This window comes from Hippocampus bargibanti, linkage group LG07 (assembly GCF_051943395.1).
Source record: "Hippocampus bargibanti isolate YZ-2025 linkage group LG07, ASM5194339v1, whole genome shotgun sequence".
In the NCBI taxonomy this organism is placed as follows: Eukaryota; Metazoa; Chordata; class Actinopteri; order Syngnathiformes; family Syngnathidae; genus Hippocampus; species Hippocampus bargibanti.
Window position 1 is genome coordinate 6,317,425 of NC_142740.1, and position 19,107 is coordinate 6,336,531.

The 19,107-nt window shown below is 43.3% G+C and overlaps 1 protein-coding gene across 1 annotated transcript in view; it reads left to right on the forward strand.

Annotated features, from left to right (window-relative positions):
* nos1apa (nitric oxide synthase 1 (neuronal) adaptor protein a) overlaps positions 1-19,107 on the forward strand; it is a 58,598-nt gene that overhangs the window by 32,744 nt on the left and 6,747 nt on the right. Inside the window, exons 5-12 of the mRNA XM_089001658.1 lie at positions 4,122-4,230; positions 4,360-4,501; positions 6,400-6,572; positions 7,695-7,856; positions 11,058-11,223; positions 12,235-12,411; positions 18,570-18,754; positions 18,836-18,960. Coding sequence (XP_088857784.1) covers positions 4,122-4,230; positions 4,360-4,501; positions 6,400-6,572; positions 7,695-7,856; positions 11,058-11,223; positions 12,235-12,411; positions 18,570-18,754; positions 18,836-18,960 — 1,239 coding nt within the window. The remainder of the gene's footprint in view (positions 1-4,121; positions 4,231-4,359; positions 4,502-6,399; positions 6,573-7,694; positions 7,857-11,057; positions 11,224-12,234; positions 12,412-18,569; positions 18,755-18,835; positions 18,961-19,107) is intronic.

Below are 19,107 nucleotides of genomic sequence, written 5' to 3' on the forward strand. Positions count from 1 at the left end.
TTACTGGCTTTTAGCTAACTGGCCGACAAGCTAGCTATCTAGCTGGCTATCTATTAGTAGCTAGCTGGCTATCTATTGGCTCTATTAGCTATCTATTTGCACTCTTTTAGCTAACTGGCCGGCTTATTTAATAGAAATGTATGTTTTATGGGGACATGGGAACGGATTATTCTCATTTTTAATGTTTTGTATTGGAAATTAATGTTAGGAAGACACACCTTTCGCCTTACACACACTCTCTGGGAACAAATTTAAGTTTGTAAGCCAAGGTATTACTTGTACAGTTTATTTATATAATTACAATACCATAGCACATTTATTATATATAAAGTAAGGTATATTTTATGTAGTTTAAAGGACAGCCGACACCCCGGACAAGTTGTGTCCATAATTTGTAAAATCACTTCAAATGACTTCTACTGAGCGTATTTTACAAAGATTCCGCCCCATATAGCTATATTTTATGTTTTGAGACTCGTGCTGAATATTCAGGAAGTCTTGTTTTCGAGTTGATGAAGAGTCCGTACGTGACGTCACGGAGGGAACGCCCCTGAACTTCGTGTTGATGGCGAAATTAGAAGGAAAACACATAAATAACGCGATGGTAAATCGTTGTGTGTTGCAACAAGACTACCATTTGATACTAGTTGACACAAATTCCCAGCAGACAAATCAGCCCATTTCCAACAGAGCTTGGGCGCCATCTTGTGCAATTTCTGGGATGCTACATTGGAGCCCAGATGCCTCAAAATAACACAGAGGGACTTATTTAATCGATTGCAAACATTTATGCTTTCCTCTTCAGAACTATTTGAATCATATTCATAACTGGATGAGTAACAAGAAAGCATCTTCTCTGTTGATTCTAGAGCAAGGCATCCGGGGTCATTTTGAAGTAGTTTTGGGACACTTTAACTAATTTTTCTTGGTGTTTTGCATTTGATTAAAAATAACAGCCTGCGTGTTTTGGATATTTTAAATGCTAGAAAACGTTTTTCTGATGTCAGTTAGGAAACAAAAAAAAATGGTGTCGGTTGTCCTTTAAGGCTTATTGAGTAGTGTGAGTGATGTATGTTTTATGGGAGCCTGGGAACGGATTAATTCTAATTTTAAGGGTTTCTTATGCGAAATAAATGTTTGGAAGACACACTTTTCGCCTTACACACACTCTCTGGGAACCAATTAAGTTCGTAAGCTGATGTATCACTCTATTCATTTGGTGCTTTATCGTCGTATGATTTTTTTTTAGCTCCGTGTTAATGACTTTATCCACCACGGCGGCAGTTGCTGTTAAAAAAAAGAGCTCCAAAAATCCACTTGAGTTGAGATGTGCTCACTTCGCATGTATTCCTGGTATGCGACGAAACAGTGCTGACACACACGCCGTCGGTACCACAAGACCGGGCCTTTCCAGTAAAACAAAAACAAAACTGAAAATGCCTAGCTACAAACTAAATTATTATTATATAGTAAGTCCCTCTGCCTCAAGGGAGCTTTCTATTAACTATCTATTTGCTATCTATTAGCAAACTGGCCGGCTCGCTAGCTATCTGGCTGGCTATCTATTAGTAGCTACCTGTCTAGCTTGCTATCTATTGGCTCTATTAGCTATCTATTTGCTATCTATTAGCTATCTGGTCGGCTAGCTAGCTATCTGGCTGGCTTTCTATTCGTAGCTACCTGTCTCGCTTGCTATCTATTGGCTCTATTAGCTATCTATTTGCTATCTATTAGCTAACCGGCCGGCTAGCTAGCTATCTGGCTGTCTATCTATTAGTAGCTAGCAGTCTAGCTGGATAGCTATTGGCGATCCATTCGCTTTCTATTAGCTATCTATTTGCTATCTATTAGCTAATTGGCCGGCTAGCTATATCTGGCTGGCTATCTATTAGTAGCTAGCTGTCTAGCTGGCTATCTATTTGCGATCCATTTGCTTTCTATTAGCTATCTATTTGCTGTCTTTTAGCTAACTGGCCGACAAGCTAGCTATCTGGCTGGCTATCTATTAGTAGCTACCTGTCTAGCTTGCTATCTATTGGCTCTATTAGCTATCTATTTGCTATCTATTAGCTATCTGGTCGGCTAGCTAGCTATCTGGGTGGCTTTCTATTCGTAGCTACCTGTCTCGCTTGCTATCTATTGGCTGTATTAGCTATCTATTTGCTATCTATTAGCTAACCGGCCGGCTAGCTAGCTATCTGGCTGTCTATCTATTAGTAGCTAGCAGTCTAGCTGGATAGCTATTGGCGATCCATTCGCTTTCTATTAGCTATCTATTTGCTATCTATTAGCTAATTGGCCGGCTAGCTATATCTGGCTGGCTATCTATTAGTAGCTAGCTGTCTAGCTGGCTATCTATTTGCGATCCATTTGCTTTCTATTAGCTATCTATTTGCTGTCTTTTAGCTAACTGGCCGACAAGCTAGCTATCTGGCTGGCTATCTATTAGTAGCTACCTGTCTAGCTTGCTATCTATTGGCTCTATTAGCTATCTATTTGCTATCTATTAGCTATCTGGTCGGCTAGCTAGCTATCTGGCTGGCTTTCTATTCGTAGCTACCTGTCTCGCTTGCTATCTATTGGCTCTATTAGCTATCTATTTGCTATCTATTAGCTAACCGGCCGGCTATCTAGCTATCTGGCTGTCTATCTATTAGTAGCTAGCAGTCTAGCTGGATAGCTATTGGCGATCCATTCGCTTTCTATTAGCTATCTATTTGCTATCTATTAGCTAATTGGCCGGCTAGCTATATCTGGCTGGCTATCTATTAGTAGCTAGCTGTCTAGCTGGCTATCTATTTGCGATCCATTTGCTTTCTATTAGCTATCTATTTGCTGTCTTTTAGCTAACTGGCCGACAAGCTAGCTATCTGGCTGGCTATCAGTAGCTAGCTGTCTAGCTGGCTATCTATTGGCTCTATTAGCTATCTATTTGCGCTCTATTAGCTAACTGGCCGGCTAGTTAGCTATCTGGCTGGCTAGCTATTAGTAGATAGCTGTCTAGCTGGCTATCTATTGGCGATCTATTCACTTTCTATTAGCTATCTATTTGCTGTCTTTTAGCTAACTGGCCGACAAGCTAGCTATCTAGCTGGCTATCTATTAGTAACTAGATGTCTAGCTGGCTATCTATTGGCTCTATTAGCTATCTATTTGCGCTCTATTAGCTAACTGGCCGGCTAGTTAGCTATCTGGCTGGCTATCTATTAGTAGCCTGCTGTCTAGCTTGCTATCTATTGGCTCTATTAGCTATCTATTTGCTATCTATTAGCTAACTGGCCGGCTAGCTATCTATCTGGCTGGCTATCTATTTGTAGCTAGCTGTCTAGCTTGCTATCTATTTGTGATCCATTTGCTTTCTATTAGCTATGTATTCGCTGTCTTTTAGCTAACTGGCCAACAAGCTAGCTATCTGGCTGGCTGGCTGGCTGTCTATTGGTAGCTAGCTGTCTAGCTGGCTATCTATTGGCTCTATTAGTTATCTATTTGCGCTCTATTAGCTAACTGGCCGGCTACTTAGCTATCTGGCTGGCTAGCTATTAGTAGCGAGCTGTCTAGCTGGCTATCTATCGGCGATCTATTTGCTTTCTATTAGCTATCTATTTGCTGTCTTTTAACTAACTGGCCGACAAGCTAGCTATCTGGCTGGCTATCTATTAGTAGCTAACTGTCTATATGGCTATCTATTGGCTCTATTAGCTATCTATTTGCTATCTATTTGCTGTCTTTTAGCTAACTGGCCGACAAGCTAGCTATCTGGCTGGCTATCTATTAGTAGCTAGTTGTCTTGCTGTCTAGCTGGCTATCTATTGGCTATGTATTAGGTAGCTAGATTTCTATCTATTTACATCCGGGGTTGAGTGAACGCTGGCGCGTGTGACTGCCGCTGCTCACACACAGAAAAACTTATCCTGTCACTGTAAAGTCACCTTGAGAGTTTTGAAAGGCGCTTAGAAATGAAAGGGATTATTATTATTATAAATGTTCGTCAAATCAAAGCATTACATGCTAACATTAGCCACGATTTTCACGTTGTTTTCAAACAACTTCCTGTTGTTACATCGGCGCATCATCATTTTGCTCATTCTGTATTTTAACTTTATTATTTCGTTCTCTCTTAGAATATTCTACGTGTCTCATGATTCGCTGGATTTGAAGATCTTCAGTTACATCGCGCGAGACGGCCACAGCAACGTCTTCCGCTGTAACGTTTTCAAGTCCAAGAAGAAGGTGACCCAAGGGAATTGTTTTCAATTGAAAATTAAAACCTTTCTATGAGGTCTTCGTTAGTATTATTTTTTTTGGGGGGGCCAGCAGAGAAGGCCTTCCAGGCTCTGACGCTAAATGTTCCCCCAACAGAGTCAGGCCATGCGCATTGTCCGGACTGTCGGTCAGGCATTCGAGGTGTGTCACAAACTGAGTCTGAAGAATGCGCCGCACGACAAAGATGGACAAATGGATTGCAGCGGTGAAAAGAATGTAAACGGCTCCACCGTGTCAGGTAAACACGGCACGCGCGTGTACAACAATAAAAAGGTTAGTGAAAAAAAAGGCTCCAAAACAAACTGCGGCATTTTCTGCCACGCAAACAATAGATCATACAAGTGTAATTGAATCTCTGCCAAGTAGCCTAGCAGGCGCTAACAAGGCATTGTTATGATGATGATGATTATTGCTATTATTAGCACAAGCGCTTTTGGTAAACACGGACATCAGCTGTGTCGTTTGGACACTTTATTATGTTAAACGTTTATTCTTGGCCTCCCAAAATTCATCTGTTAGTTGTAAGCCACCTCAACTATTAGCCATTAGCTAGTTCCTCTTAACTACGTCTGTGTAAGCTCTCAGTCGTACAGGAGTGGTCCATCGATGAGAAGGTTTCTTCAGCCGTCATCTGTACAAAAGTGAAGGTTTCGGACGTTTCGCCTCCTATCCAAGAGGCTTCGTCAGCGAACTAAAGTCTGACTGGTCGTATCGGCCCCATTTATATATCCCTAATGTCCAGACCTGGTGGCGCCGGACACAGCTATGATAGGTCCCTACTCTCAGGTACTCTTAACTCTCTTAACTATTAACTTTTAGCTAGTGCATCTTAACTATTACCCATTAGCTTTGCTCAAGTTAGCTTGCTTCCAAAACACTTGAAAAATGCAGATTGACGCGTGTTTGGAGTCTGCTAGGATTATTCTTGGCCCCCCAAAATTAATTTTTCAGTCATAAACCACCACAACTATTAGCCATTAGCTAGTGCGTCTTAACTATTAGCCAGTAGCGAGTGTGTCCTAACTATTAGCCATTTTCTAGTGTGTCTTAACTATTAGCCATTTGTTAGTGTTTCTAAACTATTAGCCATTTGCTAGTGCATCATAACTATTAGCCATTTGCTAGTGTGTCTTCTCTATTAGCCATTTGCCAGTTCGTCTTAACTATTAGCCATTACATAGTGCGTCTTAACTATTAGTCATTAGTGTGTTTAAACTATTAGTCATTTGCTAGTGTGTCTTAACAATTTGCCATTTGCTCGTGTGTTTTAACTATTAGCCATTAGCTAGTGAGTCTTAACTATTAGTCATTTACTTGTGTGTATTAACTATTAGCCATTTGCTAGTGAGTCTTAACTATTAGCCATTTATTATTGTGTCTTATCTATTAGCCATTTGCTCGTGCGTTTTAACCATTAGCCATTAGCTAGTGGAATCTCAACTGTTAGCCATTTACTAATGCATCTTAACTATTAGCCATTTTCTAGTGCGTCTTAACCATTAGCCATTTGCTCGTGTGGTGTAACTATTACCCATTAGCTTGTGAGTCTACACTCCTACCCATTTTCTAGTATGTCTTAACTATTAGGCATTAGCTTGTGCGTCTTAACTATTAGCCATTTGTTAGTGCGTCTTAACTATTAGCAAATTGTTAGTGTGTCCTAACTATTATCCATTAGCTAGTGCGTCTTAAATATTAGCCATTTGCTAGTGCGTCTTAACTATTAGCCATTAGTGTGTTTAAACTATTAGCCACTAGCTAGTGCGTCTTCACCATTAGCCATTTGCTCATGCCTCTTAATTATTAGCCATTAGATAGCGCATCTTAACTATTAGCCATTAGCTTGCGCAAGCTAGTTTGCTTCCAAAATCTCGCGCCGAACATCAAAACTTTTACCTTAAACCTCAATCTGGAATTCGTAAAGAAAAAAAAACCAAGATAACTAGTTAGCGGGATAGCATGCATGCTATGCCTCCCGACATCTTCTATCCAAATGTCTTTGCTCTTCCCGGATGTTGACCGACTTGCTTGTGTTGGTTTGCCGTCCATCCATGCGTGCTTGCGTCCGTCCCACGCCAACCACATGCGCGCCTGCAGGCTTGCGCGTTCATCCGCGTGCGTGCATCTGCCTTTTAGTTGGCTCGGGGGCAACGGACAAGACGGCGGCCGTTCTCGAGGAGACCGACATCGATGCCGACGAGACAAACCAGCTCCCGGCGGCGGTTGAGGAGCTCAACGTGAACCGCCGGGGGGTGACCGATCTGGACGCCACCGCCGGGACGACAGACCTCAGCCAATCGCATCATACGGTGAGGAGAAGAAGCTCACAACGAACCAAAATACAGTGATACCTTGGCTTACGAACTTAATTGGTTCCCAGACTGTGTGTAAGGTGAAAAGTGTGTATCCCAAAAATTAATTTCCCATAGGAAACCATTAAAATGAGAATAATCCGGTCCCAGCTCCCCATAAAACATGATTTTCTACTAAATAAGCCCTAAAACTACAAAAAGTATACCTTATTTTATGTATAATAAATGTGCTATTGTATTGTAATGAAAGAAATACACTGGACTGTATAATAAAGTCATTTTATTTACATTTGCGATGGTCGTTGATGGCTTGATGGAATGGGGTGTGAGGGGGTTGGAGGGAGTGAATAGCTGTTTAGAAGGAGTATCACCTTCCATAAGGAGTGTCATTAAAGAAATAAACTGTACTGTATAATAAAGTCGTTTTATTTACCTTTGTCATGGTCGTTGATGAGGGCAGTTTCATCAGCATGAAACACTTTATGAGGAACGTGGCCTTCTTCTTTCATCATCTTGAGGAATGATCCCCTTGTAGGTGCTTTCTCTGTGATAATTGTATCTAGTTCTTCAAGTATGATCTGTTTAGCTGGGTTGATAGCTTTAGAGGACAAAAACAAGTCGGCTGCCATTTTGTTGTTAGGAGAATGGGCTCGTTCACTAACGACACATCCCTCATTGTGCCGCTTCGTGTGGATCCCAAAAAGTAGTCCGTATGCCAAGGTTAAATTTGTCATAAATTTAACGTTCGTAAACCGAAAGGTTTGTAAGGCAAGGGGTTTGTAAACCGAGGTATCACTGTACATTTCATTTATAAGCGCCTTTCAAAACTCTCGAGGTCACTTTTCAGTCACAGGATAAATTTTTCTGTGGGTGAGCAGCGGCAACCACGCACGCCAGCGTTCACTCAACCCACAAGTAACTCAAATAGCTAGACAGCTAGCTAGCTAATAGATATCCAATAGATATACAGCGAGATAGCTATATAACTAATAGATAGCCAGCTAGATAGCTTGCTAGCCAGCCAGATAGCTAATATATAGCAAATAGATAGCCAGCTACGATTACTGTAAATGGCAATCGTTTTTTAATGTATTTTTTTATTGATTGGCGTGTCCCCAGATTTCCGAAGGAGCCTCCTTGCTGACGTCCAGTCCCAGGTTGCTGCTCCCGGCGTCCAGCGTACTCGCGCCGGGCGCCCCCTTGTCCGTTCGCCATCAAATCCAACTCCTCCAACAGCAACTTGAGCAGCAAGAGCAACAAACGCACGTAGCCGTAGCGCAGGTTAGCTTCTTCGCTTTGGCTTCAGTCTAGTGCGCTAAACCAGCGGCCATTCTTGGGGGATCGCTGCGCTAAAGCACAGCAAACCTATCTGGGTTTTTGTTATTTTATTTTTTTCCATTATGGCCGTGAAAGGAACGCCAGACGGCGGTTTCCGCAATCGCGCCAAGAGCGACGGACATAGAAAAGGATCTTAAACGTTGCGAGATGAAATTAAACGAGAATTAAGAGATGATGTATCGCTAGCGCTCTTGGATAAATGTCCCATTGACGTCGTTAGCCGATTCATTTATTATTATTTTTTTTTTCCATTTCAATCCCATCTGCTATGAATTGGCCGGTGAGTCACATCATCTCATCTGGGCCCTTTCTTCTTGGATGCCTTTGAAAGGAACATTTTGATTGGCAGGCGGTTATTGTAGCTAGCTAGGTAGCTCAATCACTAGCTAACTTCCTACCTAGCTAGTTATATTGCTAGCTAGCTCAATCGCTAGCTAGCAAACTCACTAGCTAACTTCCTAGCGAGCTAGTTAGATTGCTAGCTAGCTCGATCCTAGCTAGCGAACCTACTAGCTAGCTAAGTTAATCGCTCAATCGCTAGCTAGCAAAGTCAGTAGCTATCTCGATTGCTAGCTAGCGTGATAACTCACCAGCTAGCTCAATAACTAGCTAACTAGCTAGCTAGTTTGAGCACAAGCTAGCTCAATCACTAGCTAGCTCAAATGACAGCTAGATAACCTACTAGCTAGCTCAATCGCTAGGTAGTGAACTCACTAGCTAGCTCAATCGCTAGTTAGCCTGGTAGCTCACTAGCTTGCTCAATCACTAGCTAGCTTACTAGCTTGCAAGTTAGATCGCTACCTCAATCACTAGCTAGATAGCACACTAGCTAGCTTGATCACTAACTAGATAGATAGCAACCTCACTAGCTAGCTCAATCGCTAACTAGCAAACTCAATAGCTAGCTTTATCACTAGCTAGCCTGCTATATCACTAACTATCTTAATCACTAGCTAGCTTACTAGCTTGCAAGTTAGATCGCTAGCTCAATCACTAGCTAAATAGCACACTAGCTAGCTTGATCACTAACTAGCTAGCTAGCATCCTCACTAGCTAGCTCAATCTCTAGCTAGCAAACTCACTAGCTAGCTTTATCACTAGCTAGCCTGCCATATCACTAACTAGCTTAATCGCTAGTTAGCCTGCTAGTTCACTGGCTACCTTGATCACTAGCTATCTTAATTGCTAGATATCCTGCTAGCTAGCTAACTCGATAGATGAGCATGGGATAAAGTGATGTGGCGGGCCAGATTTGGCCCCCGGCCCTTGACTTTGACACCTGTGATCTAAGGGATTTGCCAGCTAGCTGAATAGAAAGAGAGCTAGCTAGCTTGCTCGCTATCTAGATAACTCACTAGCTAGCTCAATTGCTAGCTATCCTGATAGCTCATTGTGCCACCAGAGACAATAACATATTGGACCTATTTTATTCAAACGCCAAGGATGCATACAAACCCTCCCCCCTCCCCCCTCTCGGAAGAGCAGACCACAATATGGTTTATCTCCAGCCTGTGTACAAACCCCTTGTCCAGAGGCAACCAGCTGTGACCCGCACGATCAAAAGATGGTCCACAGAAGCTGAAGAAGCTCTGCGGGACTGTTTTGATTCAACCAGGTGGGAGCTCTTTACTGAGATTCATGGGGAAGACATTGACTCACTCACCAACACCATCACAGACTACATTAACTTTTGTGAACAAAACACCGTACCCACCAGGACTGTGCGGTGTTTTGCCAACAACAAACCATGGATTAATCCCGACATAAAAGTCCTCCTGAAGGAGAAGAAAAGGGCTTTTGTGTCGGGCAACAGAGAGGAACTGAAGGCCGTGCAGATCCAACTGAGGAGGAAGATCAGAGAGGGGAAGAAGGCCTACAGGATGAAAATGGAGGAGCAGCTGCAAGCCAGCAATGTCGCTGGTGTCTGGAAGGGCCTGGAAAACATCTCAGGCCACAAAAGCCCAGTGACATTGAACGAAAAAGACAAGGACTGGGCAGATGAACTCAACCGCTTTTTCAATCGGTTTGACAAGACGCCAGCCGCCCCCGGCCCACCGTCAACTTCACCTGTAGCTGCACCTGCACCAACTCTCACTGTGGCCTTACCCTCCCTGCCCCCTCTCACGACCAGCTTTCCACAACCAACATCTGCCCTCCCAACCGTTGCCACACCCTCAGCCGCCACTCTGCCTCCTGGTTCCTGCCTGTCTGTCACAACTGCGCAGGTGAGGAACCAACTGAGGAGGATGAAGGTGAGGAAGGCAGCAGGTCCGGATGACATCAGTTCCCGACTCCTCAAGACCTGCTCCGACCAGCTGTGTGACATTGTCCAGCACTTGTTCAACCTGAGCCTGAAGCTGGGCAGAGTTCCACAGCTGTGGAAAACGTCATGCCTGGTCCCAGTGCCCAAGATTGCCAACCCCAAAGAGCTCAACAGCTACAGACCGGTGGCGCTGACGTCTCACCTGATGAAGACGCTGGAGAGACTCGTCCTCGCCCACCTGCGACCGCTGGCAAGCTCATCGCTGGACCCGCTGCAGTTTGCCTACCAGCCCAGCATCGGTGTGGAGGATGCCATCATCTACCTCCTCCATACGACGTTGCTGCACCTGGAGAATGCTGGGAGCACGGTGAGGATCACATTCTTCGATTTCTCCAGTGCCTTCAACACCATCCAGCCCAGTCTACTGGGGGACAAGCTGCAGCATGCCGGAGTCGACCATCACCTCACATCCTGGATTACAGACTACCTCACAAACAGGCCACAGTACGTGAGGGTAAAGAACTGTGAGTCGGACAGGCTTCTCTGCAGCACCGGAGCGCCGCAGGGAACAGTCCTGGCTCCATTCCTCTTCACCCTCTACACCTCGGACTTCAACTACAACACCCCCTAGCTGGCTTGATCAATAAATAGCTAGCTAGATTGCTAGCGAGTTAGCAAAATCTTTAGGTAGCCTGCTAGCTTGCTAGCTCAATAGATGAGCATGGAATTTCACATGTTTGATTTGCTTTTGCGGGCCGAACCAAATGATGTGGGGGGCCAGATTTGGCCCCCGGGTCTTGACTTTGACACCAGTGTTTGGGTATAGCGTTTTAAATTCATCATCTGATCTTTTTTTTTTTTTTTTTGGGTTTTCCGTGAAGGTGCACCTGCTGAAAGACCAGTTGAGCGCCGAGGCGGCAGCTCGACTGGAAGCGCAGGCTCGAGTTCACCAGCTGCTGCTGCACAACAAAGACCTGCTGCAGCACATTTCGCTGCTGGTCAAGCAGATCCAGGAACTGGAGAGCAAAATCACCGCGCCTCACGGCAGTAAGGAAAATGCCCGCTTGATCCGGCAAAGAATCTTTCCGAAAACACCTTCGCCAAAGCAAAAACGTGTCGTCGGAGCAGCCGGTTTCTATCCACGCCTGGTCGCTCAGTCATTAGCTAGCTAACTTACTAGCTAGCTCGATCGCTAGCTTGCAAACTCACCAGCTAGCTTGATTGCTAGCTACCCTGTTAGCTGACTAGATAGCTCAATCACTAGCTACCTTCCTAGCTAGCTAGTTAGATTGCTAGCAAGCTCGATCAATCGCTAGCTTGCTAACTTACTAGCTAGCTCGATCACTAGCTTGCAAACTCGCCAGCTAGCTTGATTGCTAGCTACCCTGTTAGCTGACTAGATAGCTCAATCACTAGCTACCTTCCTAGCTAGCTAGTTAGATTGCTAGCTAGCTCAATCAATCGCTAGCTTGCTAACTTACTAGCTAGCTCGATCACTAGCTTGCAAACTCACCAGCTAGCTTGATTGCTAGCTACCCTGTTAGCTGACTAGATAGCTCAATCACTAGCTAACTTCCTAGCTAGCTAGTTAGATCGCTAGCTAGCTCGATCAATCGCTGGCTCATTAATTTACTAGGTAGCTCGATAGCTAGCTTGCAAACTCACCAGCTAGCTTGATCGCTAGCTAGCCTAGTAGCTGACTAGATAGCTCAATCACTAGCTAACTTCCTAGCTAGCTAGTTAGATCGCTAGCTATCTCAATCAATCGCTAGCTTGCTAACTTTACTACCTAGGTCAATTGCTAGCTTGAAAACTCACCAGCTAGCTCGATTGCTAGCAAGCCTGGTAAATCACTACCTAGCTCAATTGCTAGCTTGCAAACTAACCAGGTAGCTCGATCGCTAGCTAGCCTGGTAACTCACTACCTAGCTCAATCACAACTTAACTTCCTAGCTAGCTAGTTAGATCGCTAGCTAGCTCGATTACTAGCTAACTCAATTGCTAGCTAGCTAACTCACTAGTTAGCTCGATCTGACAGCCCTGTTCTCTCCTCCTCAGTGGGATCTCAGGACAGTTTGTTGGAGATTACCTTCCGCTCCTCGGTGGCCCCCGTGACCTGTGACCCCACCACCCCCAAACCGAAAATCTCCGCCTTGAACCTCCCGCCGCTTTGCGACGCCGACGTGGCCGTCAACGCCTTCGCGTCTTCCAACGGCAATGCGGGAAGCCCGCTAGGTAGGCAGCGACGCCTTCTCAAATTACAACGCTTTCATTTTCTTCCGGGACCTCTGCTGCCCCCGCCGCCTCCCCTCACCCCGCCCCCGAACGGGACCCCCTTCGACGACGCTACAACGTTAGCGCTTAGCCGCCGCGACTTTGCTGCTTTTCAAGAGTCGGGCATCGTCTCGGAGTCCAACACGGACGACAGTGACGATGAAGGGGCTGCAGAAGAAGTGGTTTTGGGGGACCAGGGGATGGAATTCTTTGGTTGGGGAGCGGAAGTGGAGACCCTGAAGCTGCTTAATGTTCTGAGAGACGAAATAGCCGTGTAACGTGCCCCCCCCCACCCCCTCCACGACCCAAAATAGTCACGGATTCATCTCTGCTACACAAACATACCGAAAACTTGTACGCACAAATCATTATCTGAATTTAGTTTCCTGGTTGCTATAGAAAATGTCAACAAAAATCACGTTAGCGGTTAGCAAAGCGGTTAGCAATGCTTTGAAATTCTGTCCATCATGGCCGACAAAATCGATGACAAAGTGAACTGTGATTATTTCTCCTTTCTTCTCATGTTTCCTTCCTCGGATTACGTTTTACTTGACTATTTGTAATCTGACTACTTGTAGTGTGATTACCTGTAATATGCCTACTTGTAATTGGATTGTTTGTAATATGATTACTTGTAATCTGATTACTTGTAATACGATTACTTGTAATCTGATTACGGCAATCGGATTATGGTAGTCAGATTACAGGTAATCAGATCACAAGTAATCGATTACAAGTAATCAGATTACTAGAATCCTGATTACTAGTATAGTTTCGGGGAGTAGTCTACTGCTCGCCAACCTTTGAGCAGATTACAAGTAAACAGATCACGAACAATCGGATTACAAGTAATCGGATTACAAGTAATCAGATTACTAGTATAGCTTCAGGGGGTAGTCTAGAGTCCCCCAATTTTAGATCAGGCACCGATCAGAGCCGTTACCAGCATAATTTTAGTTCGCTGACGAAGCTCTTTGAATGAGGAGTGAAACATCCATTATTGTAATCTGATTACTAGTTGTCGAAGTACTTGTAATCTGATTACTAGCAATCTGATTACCAGTTATCTGATCACCAGTAATCAGATTGTGTGTAATCGGTATCAGATTATATATTTTCAGATTATATGTAATCAGCATTCCAGTAATCTGACGATTTGTAATCTGATTACTTGTAGCATAACTACTGTACTTGTAATCGGATTGCTTGTAATACAATTACTTGTAATATGATTACATGTAATCAGATTACTTGCAATCTGATTACGGCAATCAGATTATGGTAGTTCGATTACAGGTAATCAGATCACAAGTAATCAGATTACTAGAATCCCGATTACTGTACTCAGATTACTTCAGGGAGTAGTCTACTGCTCCCCCAACCTTTGAGCAGAGACCTATCAGAACAGAGGTCTGGCAGTTACCAGCACGACTTTAGTTCGCTGACAAAGCTCTTTGAATGAGGAGGGAAACATCCATAATTGTAATCTGATTACTAGTTGTCTGAGTATTTATAATAATAATAATACATTTCATTTATAAGTGACTTTCAAAACTCTCAAGGACACTTTACAGTCACAGGATACATTTTTTCTACTTGTAATCGGATTACTAGTAATCTGATCACCAGTAATCAGATTGCGTGTAATCGGCATCAGATTATATGTAATCCGATTATAGTTAATCAGAATTCCAGTGATCTGATTACTTTTACTCTAATTACTTGCAATATGATTAATGTGATTATTTCTAATCTGATTACTAGCTGTCCGATTGCTTGTAATCTGATTGCTTGTAACCCGATTACTTGTAATCTGATTACTTGTCCTCATCTGCCCCTGGGTTTCTTTTCCTCCTTCCCCAACTCCAATGCTTTGAAATTCTGTCCATCATGGCGGACAAAATGGATGACAACATGAACTGAAAAGTCACCTTTTTACCAACAAAAAAAGTAAAGAACACAATTTAGCCTTCACGTGACCCCGACAGCGCTTAGCATATGTCGATCAATCAATCAATAACGGCTACCGACTGCGGTTTTGATTTCAAATTTGATTGGGACTGTTCTTTATTCACATGTTGAAAGGACTCTTGAAGCGTTTATGACACGTTGTCGAGCCGTTTGAGGGCGAATCGAGCGATAAACGGTGGAGAAAATGGCGGCAGCGTTTGCGCACTCTCGTAAATTGTCCCCTTATTCCCCATCGTTAAACAACAGCGAAATGAAACAGGGTTAAAATGTACTTTTTGTGAAAAAAAAGCACCAAACGGGAGTTTTATGTGCATCGAGCCTTGGCTCGTCGAGTTGTGTCTTGATTACCTTGGCGTTTAGCGAAGCTGGATTTGACATAATGGATGTACTACAAGAGGGAATATTATTATTAATAATAATAATAATAATAATAATAATAATACATTTCAATTATAAGCGCCTTTCAAAACCCTCAAGGTCACTTTACAGTCACAGGATATGTTTCTCCATGGGTGAGCAGCGGCAGCCACACACGCCAGCGTTCACTCAACCCGGAAGTAACTCGGATAGAAAGCTAGTTAGCTAATAGATAGCTAAAAGATAGCAGGCTAGGCCTTCACTCAACCCGGAAGTCACTCAGATAGAAAGCTAGCTAGCTAATAGACATCTAACAGATAGCTAAGTAACTCGGATAGAAATCTAGCTAATAGATAGCTAACAGATAGCTAGCTAGGCCTTCACTCAACCCGGAAGTAACTCAGATAGAAAGCTAGCTAGCGAGATAATAGCTAGCTAGCTAGGCCTTCACTCAACCCGGAAGTAACTCGGATAGAAAGCTAGCTAGCTAATAGATAGCTAACAGATAGCTAGCTAGGACTTCACTCAACCCGGAAGTAACTTAAATAGAAAGCTAGCTAGCAAATAGACAGCTAATAGATAGCTAAGTAACTTGGATAGAAAGTTAGCTATCTAGCTAACAGATAGCTAGCTAGGCCTTCACTCAACCCGGAAATAACTCAGATAGACAGCTAAAGATAGCTAAGTAACTCTGACAGAAAGTTAGCTAGATAGCTAACAGATAGCTAGCTAGGCCTTCACTCAACCCAGAAGTAACTCAGATCGAAAGCTAGCTAGCTAATAGGCAGCTAATAGATAGCTAAGTAACTCTGATAAAAAGCTAGCTAGCTAATAGATAGCTAACAGATAGCTAGCTAGGCCTTCACTCAACCCAGAAGTAACTCAGATAGAAAGCTAGGTAGCAAAATAGGCAGCTAATAGATAGCTAAGTAACTCCGATAGAAAGTTAGCTAGCTAATAGATAGCTAAGAGATAGCAGGCTAGGCTTTCAGTCAACCCGGAAATAACTCAGATAAAAAAGCTAGCTAGCTAATAGACAGCTAATAGATAGCTAAGTAACTTGGATAAAAAGCTAGCTTGCTAATAGATAGCTAACAGATAGCTAGCTAGGCCTTCACTCAACCCGGAAGTAACTCAGATAGATAGCTAACTAGCTAATAGACACCTAATAGATAGCTAAGTTATCTCTCCCTCTACGTTGTCTTTTGCAACATCTGTCCTCCTTGACTTTGGAGTCCGCGGCCAATCCTCCATGAGGCGTCTCCAGTTGCGCCATAATGCAGCTGCTGGCATCTCAGCTGCTAGCCTCTCTGCTTTTTTTGTTGTTGTTTTTTTTTTTTTTAAGCGAGCTGGCATTATCGACATGATCTCTTTGAGCTCCTCCACATCTGGCCCGTGCCTCGGGACACTGTTAGCGCTAGCGGCAACCAAGCGGAGACCCTCGAGGGGACGTAGTGTGTATCTCAAAAAATAAATTCCCATAGGAAACCATTAAAATGGGAATAATCTGTTCCCGGGTTTTCATAAAATATACTTTTCAACTAAATAAGCCTTAAAACTACACACAACATACCTTATTCTATGTATAGTAAATGTGCTATTGTATTGTAATGAAAGAAATACACTGCATTGTGTCATAAAGTCACTTTATTTACATCATTTATGGCTTGATGGAATGGTGTTGGAGGTCGAAGGTCAAAAGGAATTGCTGTTTGGAAAGAGAGGCACATTACACGAGGACTGTAATTAAAGAAATAAACTGCTGTAAAATAAAGTTTTATTGACCTTTTTGATGGTCATTGATGGCTTATGGAAGGAGAGTCACCTTCCATAAGGACTGTTGGTAACGTAACCTCTGGTGCTGTTCGGTCGTGTGCTTCCGCCGAAGATCACTCCGCCAGCCGTGGTGGGTGTGTATTATGAAAATAGTGCTTATTATAAGGTTTAATTTTCATAAATTTGACGTTTGTAAGACAAAAAGTTTGTAAGAGAAGGTGTTTGTACATTGAGGTCTCACTGTACTTGTAATCGATTTGTAGCCTTAGTACTTGTAATCTGATTGTTTGTAATCCAGTTAACTGTAATCTGATTACATGTATAGTTTGTCTTCTAATTAATCAGATCACAAGTAATCATTTTTCAAGTAATCCGATCACAAGTAGTCAGAACACGAGTAATCAGATTACGAACAACCGGATTACATGAACTCAGATTAAAAACACTCCGGTTACAAACAATCAGATTACAAGTAATCAGATTACTAATATCGCGTCAGGGGGTATTCTACAGTTCCCCCAATTTTCGAGCAGGTACCGATCAGAGCAGTTACCAGCACAACTTTTGTTCGCTGAAGAAGCTCTTTGAATGAGGAGTGAAACATCCATCATTGTAATCTGATTACTAGTTATTTGATTTCTAGTAATCTGATTACCAGTAGTCTGATCGTCCGTAATCAGATGACATGTAATCAGAGTACAAGTAATTTGATTACAAATAATCAGATTACAGGCACGAAAATTACAAATAGATAGTAATCTGACTATGTGTAATCTGAATACTTGTAATCTGGGTATGTATGATCTGATTACTTGTAATCAGATCGTTTGTAATCTGATTATCTGATCAGATCGTTTGTAATCTGATTACCTGTGATCTGATTACTTGAAATCTGATTACAAACCATCTGATTGCTTGTAATCAGATTACTTGTGATCTGATTGCTAGTAATGTAATTACATGTAATCTGACTATGTGTAATCTGACTACTTGTAATCTTATACGTATACAAATTATACAATAATCAGATAACATGTAACCAGATTACAAGTAATTTGATTACAAATAATCAGATTACAGGCACGAAAATTACAAATAGATAGTAATCTGACTATGTGTAATCTGAATACTTGTAATCTGGTTACTTGCGATCTGATTACATGTGATCTGATTACTTGAAATATGATTGCTTGTACTCCGATTACTTGTGATCCGATTACTTGTTATGCAAATTATACAATTAATTACAAGTAATCGGATTACAAACAATGAGATTACAAGGACTAAAATTACAAATAGATGATAATCTGATTTTGTGTAATCTGACTATTTGTAATCTGGTTATTTATAATCTGATTATTTGTAATCAGATTTTGTGTAATCTGATCACTTGTAACCATATTACTTGTAATCTGATTACCTGTGATCTGATGACTTGAAATCTGATTACAAGCCATCTGATTGCTTGTAATCCGATTGCTTGCGATCTGATTACTTGGAACCTAATTATTTGTAATCGGATTACTTGTCTCCATCTGATTTCGAACGCCCGCATTTTTCCCCCCTTTTGTCCGCGGCGGGTGAACGCCAAGCGTCCCCGAAAACGCCTGTTTTTCCCAAATGGTGTGAAATGTGACCCGCTTTGTGTTTCATGACTGGCCTTTCCGAGAAAGCGTTCTCGCCGTGAGGTAAGACGTCAATTCCCGTCGCATCCTGTCCCGTGTTGTGCGTTCCCATTCCTTCCGCGTGCCTCCCACGCATGCCTTCACCCGTCGAGTCCCGCTTGCAACTTTCAAACCGGGTTGCCAGTTTTCCGTCACGTCGCTCGGAAAGTAATCGTCCACCATCGGACGTCACAACGGCAGCACCGATTTTCATTGGCACTTTTGAAATCGTTGTTGCCGCTCACCCTCGTCAACCTCGCCATAAGCACAAACGCGGCGATGACCCGGCGCTCGCCCGACCGCCATCGAAACTCTCCGCCCGCCGACTGACTTCCTTTTCTCCGCCCACAGTTGACCAAAGCATGTTTGAGAATTGCGTTGCCCAGCAACGGAGCCCGCCGAGCGCCAGGCAGGTCCAAGCTTCGTCCAAAAGGACCCCGGCGTCCCCCAACGCGGTCTCGTCGGACTCGCCTTTCGGCGGAGGCCAACAGAGGCTGAAAAACGCCATCAATCTGGGCAAAGCCGTGGGGGCAAAGGTCGGCGTGGCGTCGGCCATTTTGGCGTGGTGTCAAGTGCAGTTTTTGACCTTTTGACTCCGTCTTCCGTCCCCCTTAAAGATGAACGACCTGCTGAGGAGGAAGGAATCCAACCACGCGGGGGACGTCGGCGTCACTGAGGTCAACAAAAACGCGGCGGCCGTCTGGACCTGCATGGACCAACTGGGCCAAAATTCGCCAAACAGGTACCGAGCTTTCAGTCCCCCACAGTTCAGACCGATACCGAGTGCCGATACCGAGTAGCGATACCACTCGTACTTGTTCCAGATGAAATTTCAATTCTGTCATTTTGTTGGATGACCGTAACTCACTGGTGTGAAAGACAAGGCCCG